Consider the following 16360-nt stretch of genomic DNA (forward strand, 5'->3'; position numbering starts at 1 on the left):
CTGGGGAGCTCCAGAAGGCACCCATAAGATACAATTCTTCTTGATGATCTCCCTGGAATGGAGTGGTTCCACACCACCTCCAATATATAATTTTTCCTAACAGGCATGATTTAGCCTTCAAAATACTACTACTAAACCTCTCAGATGCAGTGTAGACAGGGCCGGTGCAACCATTTAGGCGAACTAGGCGGTTGCCTAGGGCGCCAGGATTTGGGGGCGCCAAAAAGTGGTGCCCCCCAAAAAATTTTTAAATGGTTGCAGCCGCTGCTGCTGGAGGGGCTGAGCTGCCGGCGGCAGCAGCTGCCTGCAGCCGGCAGCCCAAGGTGTCCCCCGGGTCAGGGCGCCGCCTCTTATTTTTTCCCTGAGGTCAGGGAGCCTCCGCCGTAGCCTGGCATCCCAGGGCGCCCCCACCCCCGGGGTCAGGGAGCCCCTGGGGTCAGTGCACTGCCGCCGCAGCCCAGCAGCCCAGGGCGCCCCCCGCCCCCGGGGTCAGCGAGCCGCCACCACAGCCAGCAGCCCAGGGTTTCCCTGGGTCAGGGCACCACCGGAGGGGGCAGCAGGCAGCTCCCGTGGAGCTGCCGTAGTGGTGCCTGTGGATGGTCGGCTGCTCGGGCAGCTCCAGTGGACCGCCCGCAGGCACCACTGCGGCAGCTTCACCGGAGCCAGGACCAGCGCGGGGGGGCCGGGGGGAGGGTGAAATTGCCATCTGCCTAGGGCGCTCAAAATCCTAGCGCCGGTCCTGAGTGTAGACACAGTCACTAAGAACAGTGGGGGATGGCAGCCATTTAGAAAGAGAGCAATTCTGTGAATCTCTCTCTGAAGAAGAAAATGTTATGGCCAGCCTTTGCTAACAAACTTTCAGTTATGAAAAATTACCACAAGAGAAGCCAATACCCTATTTCTTTTCCAAAAACTACCCATTGCACCAGGTCTGGTCCCCAGAGAGGCAGGAGACAGGGGAAACTGGGGGACATGAGCACACACATATCTGTGCACATGCGTGCAGTGAAATCTGGAGTTGGAGGAGGTGGTAGGACACTAGGGACTCTGTCTGTGCGTGCAAGGGAATGAAGGGTGGTCCAAAAGGCAAGGGGAATTTGGAAGACAAAAGACTGGAGGAAATGGAAATGTACACTTTCGCTGCTTTGCACTGTTCTGGTAAAAAAACAAAATAAAACCACATCTGTAATCACAGTTTAACTAGCCAGTATGCTCTGGGTACTTTGTGTTGCTTCAGAATGGCACAAAGCAGCCAGAGTGTGCCAGTTAATCTCACCATACAAGATAATTTTTAAAAAGATATAAGACTTGATAGGATATTTCTAATGATTTGAAGATATCACTTGGTAACATTTTTGGTGAGTCTCTTGTTTAAAAATGTCATTCTTGAACACTAGTTAAAAAAACAAACAAACAAGGATCTTCCCAAACAAAACTATATTAAAATGGAGTTAAGGCTGAGAGTACGTGTCAATAATTTAGGATCAAATACATCACAGAGATGATGTAAGTATCCTAAAAACAACAACCTAAAGAGGTGGCAAGAAATGTTTCATGGATTTTAATCTATTTAATTATTTTTTAAATTTAATCTGGGAATGTAAACATTAAAATGCCTTTTTCATAAATTGTATTAATATGGCATATTTTCACTAAAGGTAAGAGTTAAAGCATCTCTAACAACCTGGACTGTGTACTTCCATACTTAACTCTGAATTTCTTGGGTTGATGGCACTTTGTTTTGGAATAATTAATATAATTCAGGGTAAGAGACATTACAGAGATTGATATGTACTCTCAATTCTATATCTTAATTCCTAAGTGATGGTTTTGTCTGGGCCTATATGTCTACTATGTTAACCTTAGTAAGATCTTGGACTCGATATCTATGGGAGTGAGTTCTACAAGCTAGTCTTTCACTGCATAAGAAAGTATTTAATTTAATCAATTTTAAATTTGTTTTTCAATAGCTTTGTGTACGCATTCTGAGAAAGGGTAGACAGGAGTGCCTGATTTTCCTTGACTACATTATTATTTGGTATACCTCTATCAAGTCCCTTCCTATTCTTCCTGTTTCTCAACTAAATAATCCCAATCTTTTCATCTTTATTTTTTAAATGGAAGTCTTTTCATATCTGTAGTCATTCTGATGCCTATCTCTGAACTCTCTCTATTGATTCTATATCCATTTTTAAATAAAGTGAAAAGAACTGAACATAATATTCTAGGACAAGGGCATAATATTGATTCAGAAAAGAACACTATTATTTTCAATCCCATTTTTTTAAATTCATCTTAACATTTTATTTGCATGCTGAGCAGAGATTTTCATAAAAATGTGGTCACAGGGCACCTTCATTGTTACCCAGTGAACCTCACTGCCTGGCCAGTTAAGATGGTTTTGCAGTCACAAACGCACACCAGGCTATTTATTACATAACAATACCAGGCAACACGGGTTTATAGCAAGGACTGGCTTCCCTGCAGCCCTCCCTGGCCTGGCTCACGCTATGAGCTTCCTCCTGAGCTCTTCTGAGCTGCCCCTTGATCCCTGTTTCCTCCCCTTATATTCTCCCCAATTGCCTTGTTATTCCAGTGATTGTCACTCACGTGCTCATAATCTCCCGCCAGAAAGTGTGTAATTGCCCTCAACTGGGCCTGCCCATTTCTCTAGGCTGCAGCAATGTCAGTGACCAGCCTGTTGCTGACAGCTCCCTGTCACAGATGTCCACAGTCAGATCTTTTTCTTATGTGGTTACAAGTAGATTTAGAATCCGGCAGAGCATCGCCATAGTTCAGATCATTCTTTCCAATGTATATTACCTTGCATTTGTCAACAATGAATTTTATTTGCTATTGATGAACTGAGGGTTAGGTCCCTCTGAAATTCCTCATGGTCTTCTCTAATTTTTTCTAACCTATATAATTTTGTGTGATCTATAAATTTTGCATCTGAATGTTCATCCATTTTTCCAGATCACACATATCAAATACTGGTTTCTAGTATCCAGGGGCGGCTCTAGACATTTCGCCGCCCCAAACACGGCGTCATGCTGCGGGGACCACTCTGCCGATCGCCGGGAAGGCGACAGGCGGCTCCGGTGAACCTCCCACAGGTGTGCCTGCAGAGGGTCCGCTGGTCCCGCGGTCCGCAGGTCCTGTGGCTTTGGTGGACCGCCCGCAGGCACGCTCAATCAGTGGCCCAATTCCCAGACTTTAATGGGGGATAAGAACAGATTCATATATATACTGTCTCCACAGTCCTTACAGAAGGACTATAGATTGGGTTCTAATTCTGTAAACACGATACATTTAAACATTTGTTCTAGTCAAGACCAAAGTTATGGCAAATTTTATTTTAAATAAAATACGACAAAGAATAGAAAACCTCAACTGCATTTTGTGTGCGATGCTTGTATCTCATCCAGTATATTTCTGATGGATTCTATACAGACCTCTCCTCTGTGACTTTTCATGCAGGCCTGCTTCCATATTTCTTCAAAGTTTTGATCTGAAATGCTCACTCCGATGTTACGGAGAATTCGTGCAATCTGTAAAGTAATATGTGATGGAATTAATTTTGGTCAGCATTTACTTTAATTAATATAGGGGCTGATCTTGCATCCATTATTTACATGAAGAATCTTAATTTGTCTAGGAGTGAATTTCGCCATTAATGAAGACTACAGGCTGGAGTGTTTAAGCAAGCCAACTCCGATTAAAGTTAATGTGAGTTTTATCTAAGGAAGGGCTAAGGACTGTAAGATTTAGCTCTAAATGTACACACTAGATTAATGTAATTTAAAGGTTCAGAAAGCAAGCACAAAGAGTTCAGGAAATTTATAAGTTAAGGTTTCCAAAGAAGCCTAATAAAACCATGCTACTCATCCATTATCTTTTATTCTTTACGTTTGTCAACATAAATATTATATTAAACTCTACATTTAACAAGGAAAATATGTCTTGAAAATGCTATGAGCCAGATCCTCAGGTTGTGTACATCAGCATAGCAAGGTTGATTTCAATGATGCTACCCCAATTTACACCACGATTGATTTTACACCAATGTAATGGAACAGAGGATCAAGCCCCTTAGTTTAAGTTTCTCACATACATATTTACTCTGCGTAACAGATTACATCAAACTGTGGTGGTGTAGTACTTGCCTAACAGGTACAGCAGACTGTGGTGAAATATTGCCATTCCATATACATTTGTTCTTTTTCACTGCTTGTCTTTATTTTAGTATATTTTATTTTGTGCATATTTGTTTCACATGATTTTTTCTGATCTTTACTATTAATTCAGGGATTTCTCCCCTAATCTTTGTTCAGCCAAGAACTGGCTGGAAGGCAGCTGCACCAGTCAGAGTTACTTCTTTATGGATATTGTTGTTCATTCCAGTGGCTTTTTGGTATACCCGCCACCATTTAATGAGTGGTGGAGTTTCTGGTTTAAGGGCCAACCACCCAACCTTTGTACTAGCTTGTGATGAATTTGGACTAAAAAAGACAATGATTTATGGCACAAGGTGTGTTGACTGCACCACAAATTTCAATAGCTAACACTGTGCTAGAAACCAAGCACAAGCTCTGCTATCTAGGATCAATTGTATCAGATAATTTATCTCTAGATAAGAAGCTTAATTCTTCCATAAAAAAGGCAACCACCACATTAGGTCAACTAACCAAGCATGTGTGAGATAACGGGAAACTAACACTGAATGCCAAGATCCACCAGACAGATTTGGAGATTTGGACATTACCTTCAGCAGCCATAAAATAAGGCTAAATAGCTTTGATACCTGCTGTCTTTGTCATGTTCTAAATATCAAGTGGGAAATCAAGTTTCTGACACCAACATCCTTGAGAAAGCAAAATTCCCAAGTCTAATGACAACTCTCAAACATAGATGTCTCCATCGGCTTGGTCATCTGCACTGGATGAATGATAGATGCATTCCAAATGATCTCATGTATGGAGAACTTGTGGATCCTCCAAGGCCATTGGGCCAACCTAGGCTCACTTTCAAGGACATTTACAAGAGGGACTTAAACTCTCAACATGGATGCTGCAAGCTAGGAAGATGCAGCTAGCAACAGGCCACACTGAAGGGCTGCGCTGCATGAGGCAGTCAAAGTGGCTGCAAAGAGGTGAAGGAGAAAGCACAGCAGGCCTCAAATGCTAGTCATTTGCTGGGTTCATCCTCTGGCCCTGCACCTTATACCAACACTATATGTGGCAAGGACTGTCACTCAAGAATTGGACATTTTAGTCAATCATGATGCTCCAGCATGGCGCATAGTAACTCAACTACTTTGGTGCTTGTATCATTGAATTTCTCGATAGACAGCTGCCATGCTATTAATTCACATTAATCTGCCACGTTAACCTCTAAAACACAACTGGATCAGCATTGCCAACCTCCTCCAATTCACTGGGTCACTTACAAATGAAAAGATTTTATAAATCCATAGCACCAGATACTAAGCAAAGTAAACCACTGTAGCTCCATCAACACTAATGACTCAATTCCAACTTACCCTAGCTAAAAATCCAGCTCATAGTTCATACGTAATCCTAAATGAATATTAAATAATTCATTAATTGTATGTCCACAACATTTATACTTTTAATTGCGCCCCTTATTCATAAAAACAGACTAAATCTTATTTTTCTTACAATCTCATAGAAGTCAATGGGATGACTCATGGGATAAAGATGAACAAGATTTGGCCTGATAAATCCTTAACCTTTAACATTCATAGCTTCCTACACTAAAAAAATACTACAATGCCATTTAAGTATACTGTTCTAGGACACTTTTATCAACACCCCCTTAGGGATTATAAAACATTCTGAGCCTCATTAACCCAGTTTAAAACTACCACATGTACCTCTATACTGGGTCATTATGTAGCCTGAGGGTTTCATTTTCAAAAGGCATAGTATAAAAAATTATAAAAATTAAATGTGAAAAAATATACGAACAGATATAAAATACTCACCTGACAAATTCACAAATCATCAAAGGTCAGTTTATCTGACTCAACTACCACATTCACAGTCTCTTTTACGCGTGTTTATTGTCCAAATTTAGGTCAAATCAACAAAAACACAATTCCTCAACTCACCCTGGGATGTAGTTCACAAGAAATTTTCCTTTACTTCTCAGAGACTTCTGCTTCCTGTCCCAGGGACTCTGGTAGTCCTAGGGCTGGTCTACACTACGGGATAAAATCAATTTTAGATACGCAATTTCAGCTACGTGAATAACGTAGCTGAAGTCGAATATCTAAAATCGATTTACTCACCCGTCTTCACCTCGTGGGATCGATGTCCGCGGCTCGCCATGTCGATTCCGGAACTCCATTGGGGTTGGTGGAGTTCCGGAATCGATATAAGTGCGCTCAGGGATCGATATATCCCGTCTAGATTAGACGCGATATATCGATCCCAGAGCAATCGATTTTAACACGCTGATACGGCGCGTAGTCTAGACGTGGCCCTAGTTCTCCCAGGCAGGCTCCCTATTCCCAGGGAGGAGGCAGTGAGAGCCCTCTCTGCCTCTTTCCTGACTATCTCTCAGCTCACCATCAAGGCTTCCCCTCACCTCTCATCGAGGCTCTTCTCCCTTCTCTTTCAGCTCAGGTGCCGCCTTTTAAAGCTCAAAGTATTACCCTGTGACACTGCCTTGTGGCGTTTTGGCTCCCTCTTTTCCCTCTTCCTTTAAAAAGAAAAGCCCACTCAGGACTGGCCTCACTCTCTCGTTGTATCAGAGCCCATTCAAATTGCCGACATTCTCCACCATGTGTAACAAGGCAGGGCTTTTCCCCAGCATGTGAAGGACTCACTGCCACACCCCTAGTCTCTTTTATGCGGTTTTATTGACTAAACTTAGGTCAAATTAACAAAAACACAATTCCTCAACTCACCCTGGGCTATAGCTCCCAGTGATTTCCCCCCCTTTAGTTCTCAGGTCATTCTGCCTCCCCTCTCACGGGACTCTGGCCATCTTCCTTCTCCTGTTTCCCTGCCTCCCAACCCAGGAGATTCTGGCAGCCCTAACTCTCCAGAAATTCATATTCCCAGGGAGCAAGTAGTGACAGCCCCAGGCTACTCTTCCCCTTTCCTGATTGGCAGTCAGCCTGACTCACCCAGCTACTCCCTCACCAGGTCTCTAAGCCCAGGTGCCCTCTTTTAAAGCTCAACAGGGGTCAGCTGAACCAACGGTCACAGTGCATTGGCCCTGCTTACTCTTAAAGAATCAGTGTCACCCTGTGACATCTTCCCATCTTGAAAACCATCCCAGGCACAATATCTGCTCACCTACCCTTTACTGTGATGGTCAAGTTGATATTGAATAAGTGAATGTCATGTTATTTGCCAGTCAAAATAAACTCATTTACTCTAAGGGCCTGATTTGTAGCCCAATGAAAAGACTCTCATTAACTCCAAAGGGCACTGGAACAGGCTCTGATCCAGGACAGCACTAAAGCACGTTCTTACATCCCAATGTGTTCAATAAAGTTAAACATGTGCTTAAGAGTTTTCCTGAATAGGAATGCTTTCTTGAATTGGGGTGTAGTGAGAACAATTTTTCAGTATAGTCTTAACCCATGCTGTTTTATGGTTAGTAATCCTGTGTCCGCTTTGATTTCTTGTAATGAAGGCTGGAATTGAGGGTCATATTGTGTAACTGACCATTAGGCAAACGCCTCATTGATTTCAATAGGGCTTTTTGCTCAAAAACAGATGGCATGATACAGTCCCAGGTTTTTAAATTATAATTTCATTAACCATTGCATGTTTGAGAAAAATCAATTCTCAAAATCAAAATAAATTTAAAATTAAACAGAATTATTGAAATATGCAATGCACTGCATGAGTACAGGACGATTTAACACTATTGCTGTCTACTATGTTCTGCATAATGGAGTTTGACATTTCAGACCACATTATAACTTCAGAGAACAGTTTTGTCTAATGCATGATAAGTATAATGGGCTTATCAGTGAAGAATAAATTCTATTTGCTCTTAGCTATATTCTGTGCACATGGATTTCCTGCTTCAGACAGATTATAAAATGTTAATACGCTCATGTGCAAGTCATTCTGAGTAATTCTGACAAGTCATCTTTTACATCTGAGGCCTCTATTTAGCAGTATACTTGACTGTAAAATACCTAACCACACTCCAAGTGCACTTTCAAGCATGACTGAATACTTTATATAATAAAATGAACAAGGGAGGGAAGGAGTTTGTCGAGTCCCCTTTTTTAATTTTAGATTTGAATTTTATGTTTTGAGTTAGTGTTATCTTAGAACTTTAATAGGCATCTGTTTAAAGTAATAAAATCAGCTCTTAATTTGTAACATTGGTGAAATTAGAAAATTCAAAAAAAGTAGTATTCAGCAATAAAACAGTGAAACAGTACCAGATATTATAGAAGGAATAATGGAAGATACACAAGTCATTGATAAATTAGATTTTCACACTGAGATGTTTAAGTGTGTATGTAAGAGAGGGATGGGAGTCCTACCAGAATTAATGATTTTCTCTCATTTCTCATTGCCAGGACAAAAATGTAAATTAAAAAACGTCTGTTCCTTTATACCCTTTGCATTAAATATGAGGAATTCATTAAAAATGATGACACATATTAATATATTTTCAAAAATAACTAGCCTATTCCAAGCTTTTGGTTTTATAAAACACATACAAAATATCCTATCACAACCAGTTCCTGCCCCATTCCTCTGCAGGTGCAAGAGACCCAAAACACAGCTGAACTGCCTCGATTCTATTATAATGCGGGGGCCTCTAAGGATGTGTCTACACTGCAGTTAAAAACCTGCAGCTGACGTGTGTCAGCTGACTTGGGTTTGCAGGGCTTGGGCTATTTAATTGTGGTGTAGAGGTTAGGTTTGGGCTGAAGCCTGGTCTCTGGGAGCCCACATTGGGGAAGAGTTCCAAAGCTTGTGCTCCAGCCCAAACCCAAATGTCCACACTGCAAATAAGCAGCCTCTTAGACCAAGCCCCACGAATCCGAATCAGCTGACACAGGCAGCTGCAGGTATTCAATTGCAGTGTAGACATGCCCTGAAGTTCTAGATATGAGAATTGTGCAACCCCTGTACAAACTATTGCACTATTCTGTGACATCTTTCTCCACAGCAGCACAGACAGGGTGTCATAAACAGATGGTTAAGGGTTAATGTCTCTTTTACCTGTAAAGGGTTAAGAAGCTCAGTAAACCTGGCTGACACCTGACCAAAGGACCAATAGGGGGACAAGATACTTTCAAATCTTGGTGGAGGGAATAGTCTTTGTGCTTTTTTGTTTGTTCGTTGTTTGCTCTTGGGACTAAGAGGACCAGACGTCATCCAGGCTCTCCAAATCTTTTCAAATCAGTCTTTCATGTGTCAAAATTGTAAGTAATAGTCAGCAAGGCAGATTAGTCTTATGTTAGTTTTCTCAACTTGTAAATGTTTCTTTTGCTGAAGGATTTTTACCTCTGTTTGCTGTAACTTTGAATCTAAAGCTGGGCGGGGGGTCCCTCTGGTCTATATGAACTGAGTACCCTGTAAACCATTTTCCATCCTGATTTTACAGAGATAATTTTTACTTTTCTTCTTTAATTAAAAGCTTCTTTTAAGAATCTGATTCATTTTCCTTGTTTTAAGATCCAAGGGGATTGGGTCTGAACTCACCAGGATTGTGGGGGAAAAGAGGGGGATGGTATTCCTCCTTGTTTTAAAGATCCAAGGAGTTTGGATCGGTTGAAGTCCTCCAAGGCAACCCAGAGAGGGAGAAAGTCTGGGGGGATGGTTAATTTCTCCTTGTTTTAAGATCCAAGGGTTTGGATCTGTGTTCCCCAGGAATTGGGGGAACAGAAAGTCTGCCAGACATTAAATTCTGACTGTGGCAGTGTACCAGATTCTAAGCTAGTAATTAAGCTTAGAATGGTTCATGCAGGTCCCCACTTTTTGTACTCTAAAGTTCAAAATGGGGAAAAACCCTTGACACAGGGAGAATCTGGGATGGGGCAGGCCACTAGATATTGAAATGTGGATAATCTGGTTAAACCTCCACAAGAGGGAAGGAGTGCAGCAGTGCAGATGTTATTGCATCCATGGACGACAGCACCAGCTATGCCAGTGTTCCATACCTGGGGAAACTGTCCCCCATCACTCACAGAGACTGCCTATTAAATGTGGCTTTGCAAAACAGTTTAGAATTTGTCCTCAGTGAGTAATGGGTGTGTCAAGGTTCCTTCCCCACTTTGAAACTTTAGGGTACAGGTGTGGGGACTGCATGGACACTTCTAAGCTTAATTACTAACTTAGATCTGGTACACTGCCACCATCCAGAATTCCAGTGTCTGGAGCACTGTTCCTGTCCCCCAAAACTTCCCCTCCTGGGTTGCCTTGAGGGACTTCACCATCCCTGGTGAACACAGATCCAAATCCCTTGGATCTTAAAACAAGGAGAAATTAACCATGCCCCTTGTGGTAATAGCCTCCTGTCCCAGATCTGGACTTTAGCGTCCAAGACCTGGTGGCTTACCTGAAACTCCCCAAGCTCACTACCAGCTTGGATATTCTCGCTGCACCAACTAGGACTATTGGGGTCCTAGTATGCCCCCGAGTCCACCCCAACTGTCCCCTGGGGAACCCCCAAGACCCAAGCCCTGGGTCTCCCTCTCTTCTCTCCAGCTTCCCCGCTTTCCTGGGTTACCGGTGCGAGACTAGACTTCACTCTTTGAATGCAACGGAGAGGCAATCTAGCGTCCCGAGGCTATTGCATTCCACAGCTAAATCACAGCTAGCACACAAGGAAATTCCCCCTCCCTGAATCTCGTAAGCAGTGACTAGAGAAAACTTCAACCACAAGGAGAACAGAGATGATTCTTTTTTTCTTTCCCCGTAGCCTGCTCTTTCCCTGAAAAACAATAGGAAAATAGCCCACAGCCTGGCTTTTCCTTCCCTTTGCCTCCCTAGAAAAACTTCCACAAGTTTTAAAAGAAAAGTTTATAATAAAAAAAAAGGAATAAAAACAATAATCTTGCATTAAGAATACTCAATACAGGCTCTTGCTTATAGAAAATTGAAGAAACAGTTCTGATTTTAAGAAGCCCAATTACCAGTCCAACAAATCAACATACATGTGATATCAAACAAAAGCTCACATAGCCGAATTACTTGTTTTCCTTGTACTTACAGATGTTTAGAAGAAACTTTAAGATAAGATGAAGTTAGGAGGAAACCTTGTTTACTCACAGCCGAGAAAACAACAAAAGACACAGCAATCCACATCTGTACATCACAACACAAAGCTCTTCAATAGCCGATTACCTTTGTTTCCTTTGTACTCCAGACTTTGGTATAATATTGAGATAAAGAAGGAGTTAGGAGGAAACCTTGTTTACTCACAGCCGAGAAACAAGAAAGACCCCTAGTATACAATTCCCGCCCTGACTTAAACAATCCAGTCTCCTGATTGGCCCTCTGGTCAGGTGTTGGTTACCCTTTCCAGGTAAAAGAAACTTAACCCTTACCTTACCTATCTACTTATGACACCCTTATTTCCCCCCACCAATCCCTGGTGAGTCCAGATCCAATCCCCTTGGATCTTAAAACAAGGAAAAATCAATCAAGTTCTTAAAAGAAAGCTTTTAATTAAAGAAAAAAAGTAAAAACATCTCTGTAAAATCAGGATGGAAAATACTTTACAAGAGTAATCAGATTCATATAGCCCAGAGGAACCCCTCTAGCCTTAGGTTCAAAGTTACAGCAAACAGAGGTAAATCCTCTCAGCAAAAAAGAACATTTACAAAGTTTGAGAAAAACATAAAACTAAATCCGCCTTGTCTGGCTGTTACTTACAATTGAAACATGAGAGACTGTTCGCAAAGATTTGGAGAGCCTGTATGGATGTCTGGTCCCTCTTAGTCCCAAGAGTGAACAATCCCCAAAACAAAGAGCACAAACAAAAGACTTCCCTCCACCAAGATTTGAAAGTGTCTTGTCCCCCATTGTCCTCTGGTCAGGTGTCAGCCAGGTTCACTGAGCTTCTTAACCCTTTACAGGTAAAAGAGATATTAACCCTTAACTATCTGTTTATGACACGGTGACATCTAGCAAAATCATAAAACTACCCAAAGTAAACTTAGATGCCAGCGTAATTAGGGTATTTGTCATTTGACAAATGTTTTAGAGTGATATAAATGTGATAAAGTTCTTATAATTTATATAATAGGATGCCAAGGTAACAAAGTACTTGACATGCTGATTTTTCTTCTGTTACAGCATTGACATATGCTCAAATGAGATGTAAAAGGGGTAAACATTTGAGAGCAGTATTTGTGTAATGGGAGCAAGTGCATCAGCAATCAAAGCTCACAACTTCAAGGAAGAAATCCTGCCATATTTCTGTCTAAAATCAGCTAAAAGAGTAGAGTCAGTCAGAGTAGAACTATCATTCTATAATTGCACTATAAAAATGCTTTTGTATGAATTACATTCAGGTGAAAAGGGCAACAACCTTAAAGGGACTCCCAGAGACATAATAAATTAAATCTGGATTAACAGTATTGCACCTTAATTGCAGTACCCTGAAAAGTAGAGGGAAACTTTGGGGATCACAATGGGGGAGGGATGAAAGGAATAAGGTAAATGCTATGGATGTGTTTGGTGAAGTGAGAACACTTCAAAAGTTCTGGAGGTTTAAAAAAGCATCAGTATATTTGTATGTTTTTCCTGAGTTTTGCCCACCTTTATTATTAAAAAAATCTACTACTTGTGAAAATGAGTCTAAAACTGAAATATCACTCAGAGACTGAACTTCTGTGTATAACAATGTGAACAAAAACTATGTTTAGTGACAGCTAACGTTGCATCACAACCCAGCCCGCTAACTGAAAACCAGGAAGTGTGAAAACAAAACAATTAAAGTCTCCAATATTCTTTGCCATGTTTACATCACTTACAATGCTTGTCAATACCACAGTCCAGCATTTCATAAGGCATCTGCTCCAACACGCCACAAAACAATACCGTGATGCTCTGTACCTCAGGTGAACACCCAGCACCCCCATGTTCATCTTTATAAAATGATTGTGTGGTATCCAATGCAAAGTCTGTCATGTTGGGTGTCTTCAGAAGGCTCATAATACACGGAGCACGGTTGTTATAGTGATGTTGTAGTAATTGTTACAGTAATGTTACAGTAAGGTTATAGGTAATAATTTCATGTTGTGATACAGCATGACCAGAGGGCAGCAGGAGAGTGTTAGCACGGAGCCTTATTCCCTGCAAGGGGAGGAAGGTTTGCTATAGATAACTAGAGCACCTGTAGCCAATTAGAGCACCAGAAGTCAGTCATGTGATAAAAACCCCTGCTTCAGCCAGACGGTGTGGGAGTTGGAGCAGGAAGGTTTGGTTGGAGCAGAGAGCAGTTTGAAGGAGTTGGGGAAGGGAAGGGAAGGGAAGGAAAGGGAGTTTGGAGGAGTGCTGCGGTGGGCTGAGAAATCCAAAAGAAACCCTAGGTAAGGGGCACCTGGCTTGTGTAGAAGGAGGGCAAGAAGCCCCTTCACAAGCTGAAGGGCAAGAGAGGGAAGTAACCCAGGGGAAGGAACCGCTAGTTCAAGTGGTTCACCACAAACCTCAGGGCCCCTGGTTGGGACCTGGAGCAGAGGGTGGGCCCAGGTCCCTCTCTCTCCACTCCCCTCCTCAAGGACACTAGTGGGATAATTAAAATACTGGTTCAGAGGCAAACAATGGTGCCCTGAACCTTCCCCAAAGAAGAGAAAGCGTGAGACCCAGCATAACAGTACTGGCAATTTGCCACAATGTATATAATTATGAGGATGAAAATGTATCCTCGTGGCTTAAAGCAAGCCTGTGCAAAAATTCTCCAAGAACAGAGAGGTAGTTCACACCTTGTCAGGGCATGGATGGGACAAACCCAGCCCAGCCTCACAGGAACAATGGACACTGGCTTATGTAGCAACAAAAGAATGTATTAGACCCTCAGCTGAGTGACCTCCTTCCTTTGGGCAGTTTGGGACTGTGATGAGGTAATGCTCACCTGACTGGGGAGAAAGCGGGCACAAAGACAGGAGGCAAGAAAGGACGTGATAAAAGGGAGAGACATTTTGCCATGCTCTCTCTCTTTCACCTTCATCTATAGGTACCACCACCATTACCAAGCAACTGAAATGCTGATCAAAGGGGAGAGCCTGACTGAAAAGTAACCAGCCAGCCTGTGGTAAGAAGCATCTAAGGACACTGAAAGTGTTAAGGTCAGCTTAGAATGCGTTTTGCTTTTATTTCATTTGACCAAATCTGACTTGGTCTTTGACTTATAATCACTTAAAATTTACCTCTATAGTTAATAAATCTGTTTGTTTATTCTACCTGAAGCAGTGCATTTGGTTCTCCCTAGGGAGAACAAGCCTGGTACATATCAATTTCTTTGTTAAACTGATGAACTTAAATAAGCTTGCACCATCCAGCAGGCATAACTGGACGCTGCAAGATGGAGATTCCTAGGGTTGTGTTTGGGACTGGAGATATTGACTAGTGTCATTTGCTTGCAAGTAGCTGGGAGCAGTTTACATGCCAGAGGCTGTGTGTGAACAGCCCAAGAGTGGGGGTTCTCACAGCATAGCAGGGTAAGGCTGCCTCCCAGAGTCAAGGATTGGAGAGGCCTAGTAGATCACTGGTCCAGATAATACCAGAGGCAAACGTCACAAATACACACTACAGCTTCATCTGACTTGTGTTGGAGTGATCCAGTTCTACCCATTTTGGGAGATATGTTGGCTGGCTCCAGGTTCATCATGGCCAGGCAGACTTCCTACCCCCAGATGACCTCAGTACCACTAATGGAACCCAAGTGAATCTGCCACATAGTTGATTCTCTCCCAACCTCTGCTTCCTCTTCTCCCTTTTTCCCCTAAAACCCCTCTTTCAGCTAGATTTTTTGTTCTGGCAGCTGCAGATAGAAGCACCATGTTCGGTAGCAGAAGAGTTTACACCTTTATCCAGCTGCAGGGTGAATCTGAAGAGTTGACTGGACAATCTGAGTCCATTTTCCATCATGGCCAGTGTGACTCTGGCAGACCAGGCACCAGCTCATGCCAAGGCCCCTCGGCCTCAACAGAACATTGGCCAATACATAACTAGAAAACAGTCTGGCTCACCTATGTGTTAATATTGTTAAAACAGAGGTTATGTTTATAAGAATGTGTTTAGTGTTTAGGCTTTGTGAAATGCTTGTAGGATGCTGCACAGAGTAATCTCACTTACAATATCTGAACCTCATGTTATAAGGTTATACCTAGTGTTTGCATTGTAAACCTCTGTAACTATGTAACTCACCAAACATGAAAGAATGTAAATGTAATGTAAAATGCTGTGTTACAGCGATAGAATCAAGGAGTTCCATCTATTTAGCTTAACAAAGAGAAAGTTAAGGGGTGACTTGATTGTTATCTACATGGGGAACAAATATTTAATAATGGGCTCTTCAGTCTAGCAGAGAAAGGCATAACAAAATCCAATGGCTGGAAGTTGAAGTTAGACAAATTCAGACTGCAAGTAAGGTGTACATTTTTAACAGTCAGAGTAATTAATCATTGGAACACTATCCCAAGGATCACAGTGGATTCTCCATCACAGAAATTTTTGAAATCAAGACTGGATGTTTTTCTAAAATATATGCTCTAGGAATAATTTTTAGGAAGTTCTGTGGCCCATGTTACACACGGGGTCAGACTAAATCAGGGGTCAGCAACCTTTCAGGAGTGGTGTGCCGAGTCTTCATTTATTCACTTTAATTTAAGGTTTCACATGCCAGTAATACATTTTAACGTTTTTAGAAGGTCTCTTTCTGTAAGTCTATAATATATAACTAAACTATTGTTGTATGTAAATTAAATAAGGTTTTTAAAATGTTTAAGAAGCTTCATTTAAAATTAAATTAAAATGCAGAGGACCCCGGACCGGTGGCCAGGACCTGGGCAGTGATAGTGCCACTGAAAATCAGCTTGCATGCCGCCTTCGGCCATAGGTTGCCTACCCCTGGACTAGATTATCACAATTGACCCTTCTGGCCTTGGAATCTATGAAATGGATGCCTTAGCAGTGAATTTCTTTGCCTTCACATGTTTGGATCTCTTAAGATTAACTTTAAGTTCTGAATTTTCTGGGTTCATAATGCTTGTTTTTGTAATAATTAAAACATTCTTATGATTTTTCATCCCTAAATTATTGGTATGTACTATTAATAACAATATCAATTTAACCTAATTTTCTGTCTGCAAATATTAATATTGGGCACTTGTAAAATGCCA

The 16360-nt window shown here is 41.8% G+C and overlaps 1 protein-coding gene across 1 annotated transcript in view; it reads right to left on the reverse strand.

The window, feature by feature from the left end:
• Positions 1 to 3184: 3184 nt before the first annotated feature.
• The window catches only part of EFHB (EF-hand domain family member B), a 43019-nt gene continuing 29843 nt past the window's right edge, over positions 3185 to 16360 (reverse strand). Inside the window, exons 13-14 of the mRNA XM_032765977.2 lie at positions 10757 to 10767; positions 3185 to 3551 (exon numbers count right to left, since the gene is read on the reverse strand). Of these exons, the coding sequence (XP_032621868.1) occupies positions 3390 to 3551; positions 10757 to 10767 (173 nt within the window). The 3' untranslated portion in view covers positions 3185 to 3389. The remainder of the gene's footprint in view (positions 3552 to 10756; positions 10768 to 16360) is intronic.

This window comes from Chelonoidis abingdonii, chromosome 2 (genome assembly GCF_003597395.2).
Source record: "Chelonoidis abingdonii isolate Lonesome George chromosome 2, CheloAbing_2.0, whole genome shotgun sequence".
Lineage (NCBI taxonomy): Eukaryota > Metazoa > Chordata > Testudines > Testudinidae > Chelonoidis > Chelonoidis abingdonii.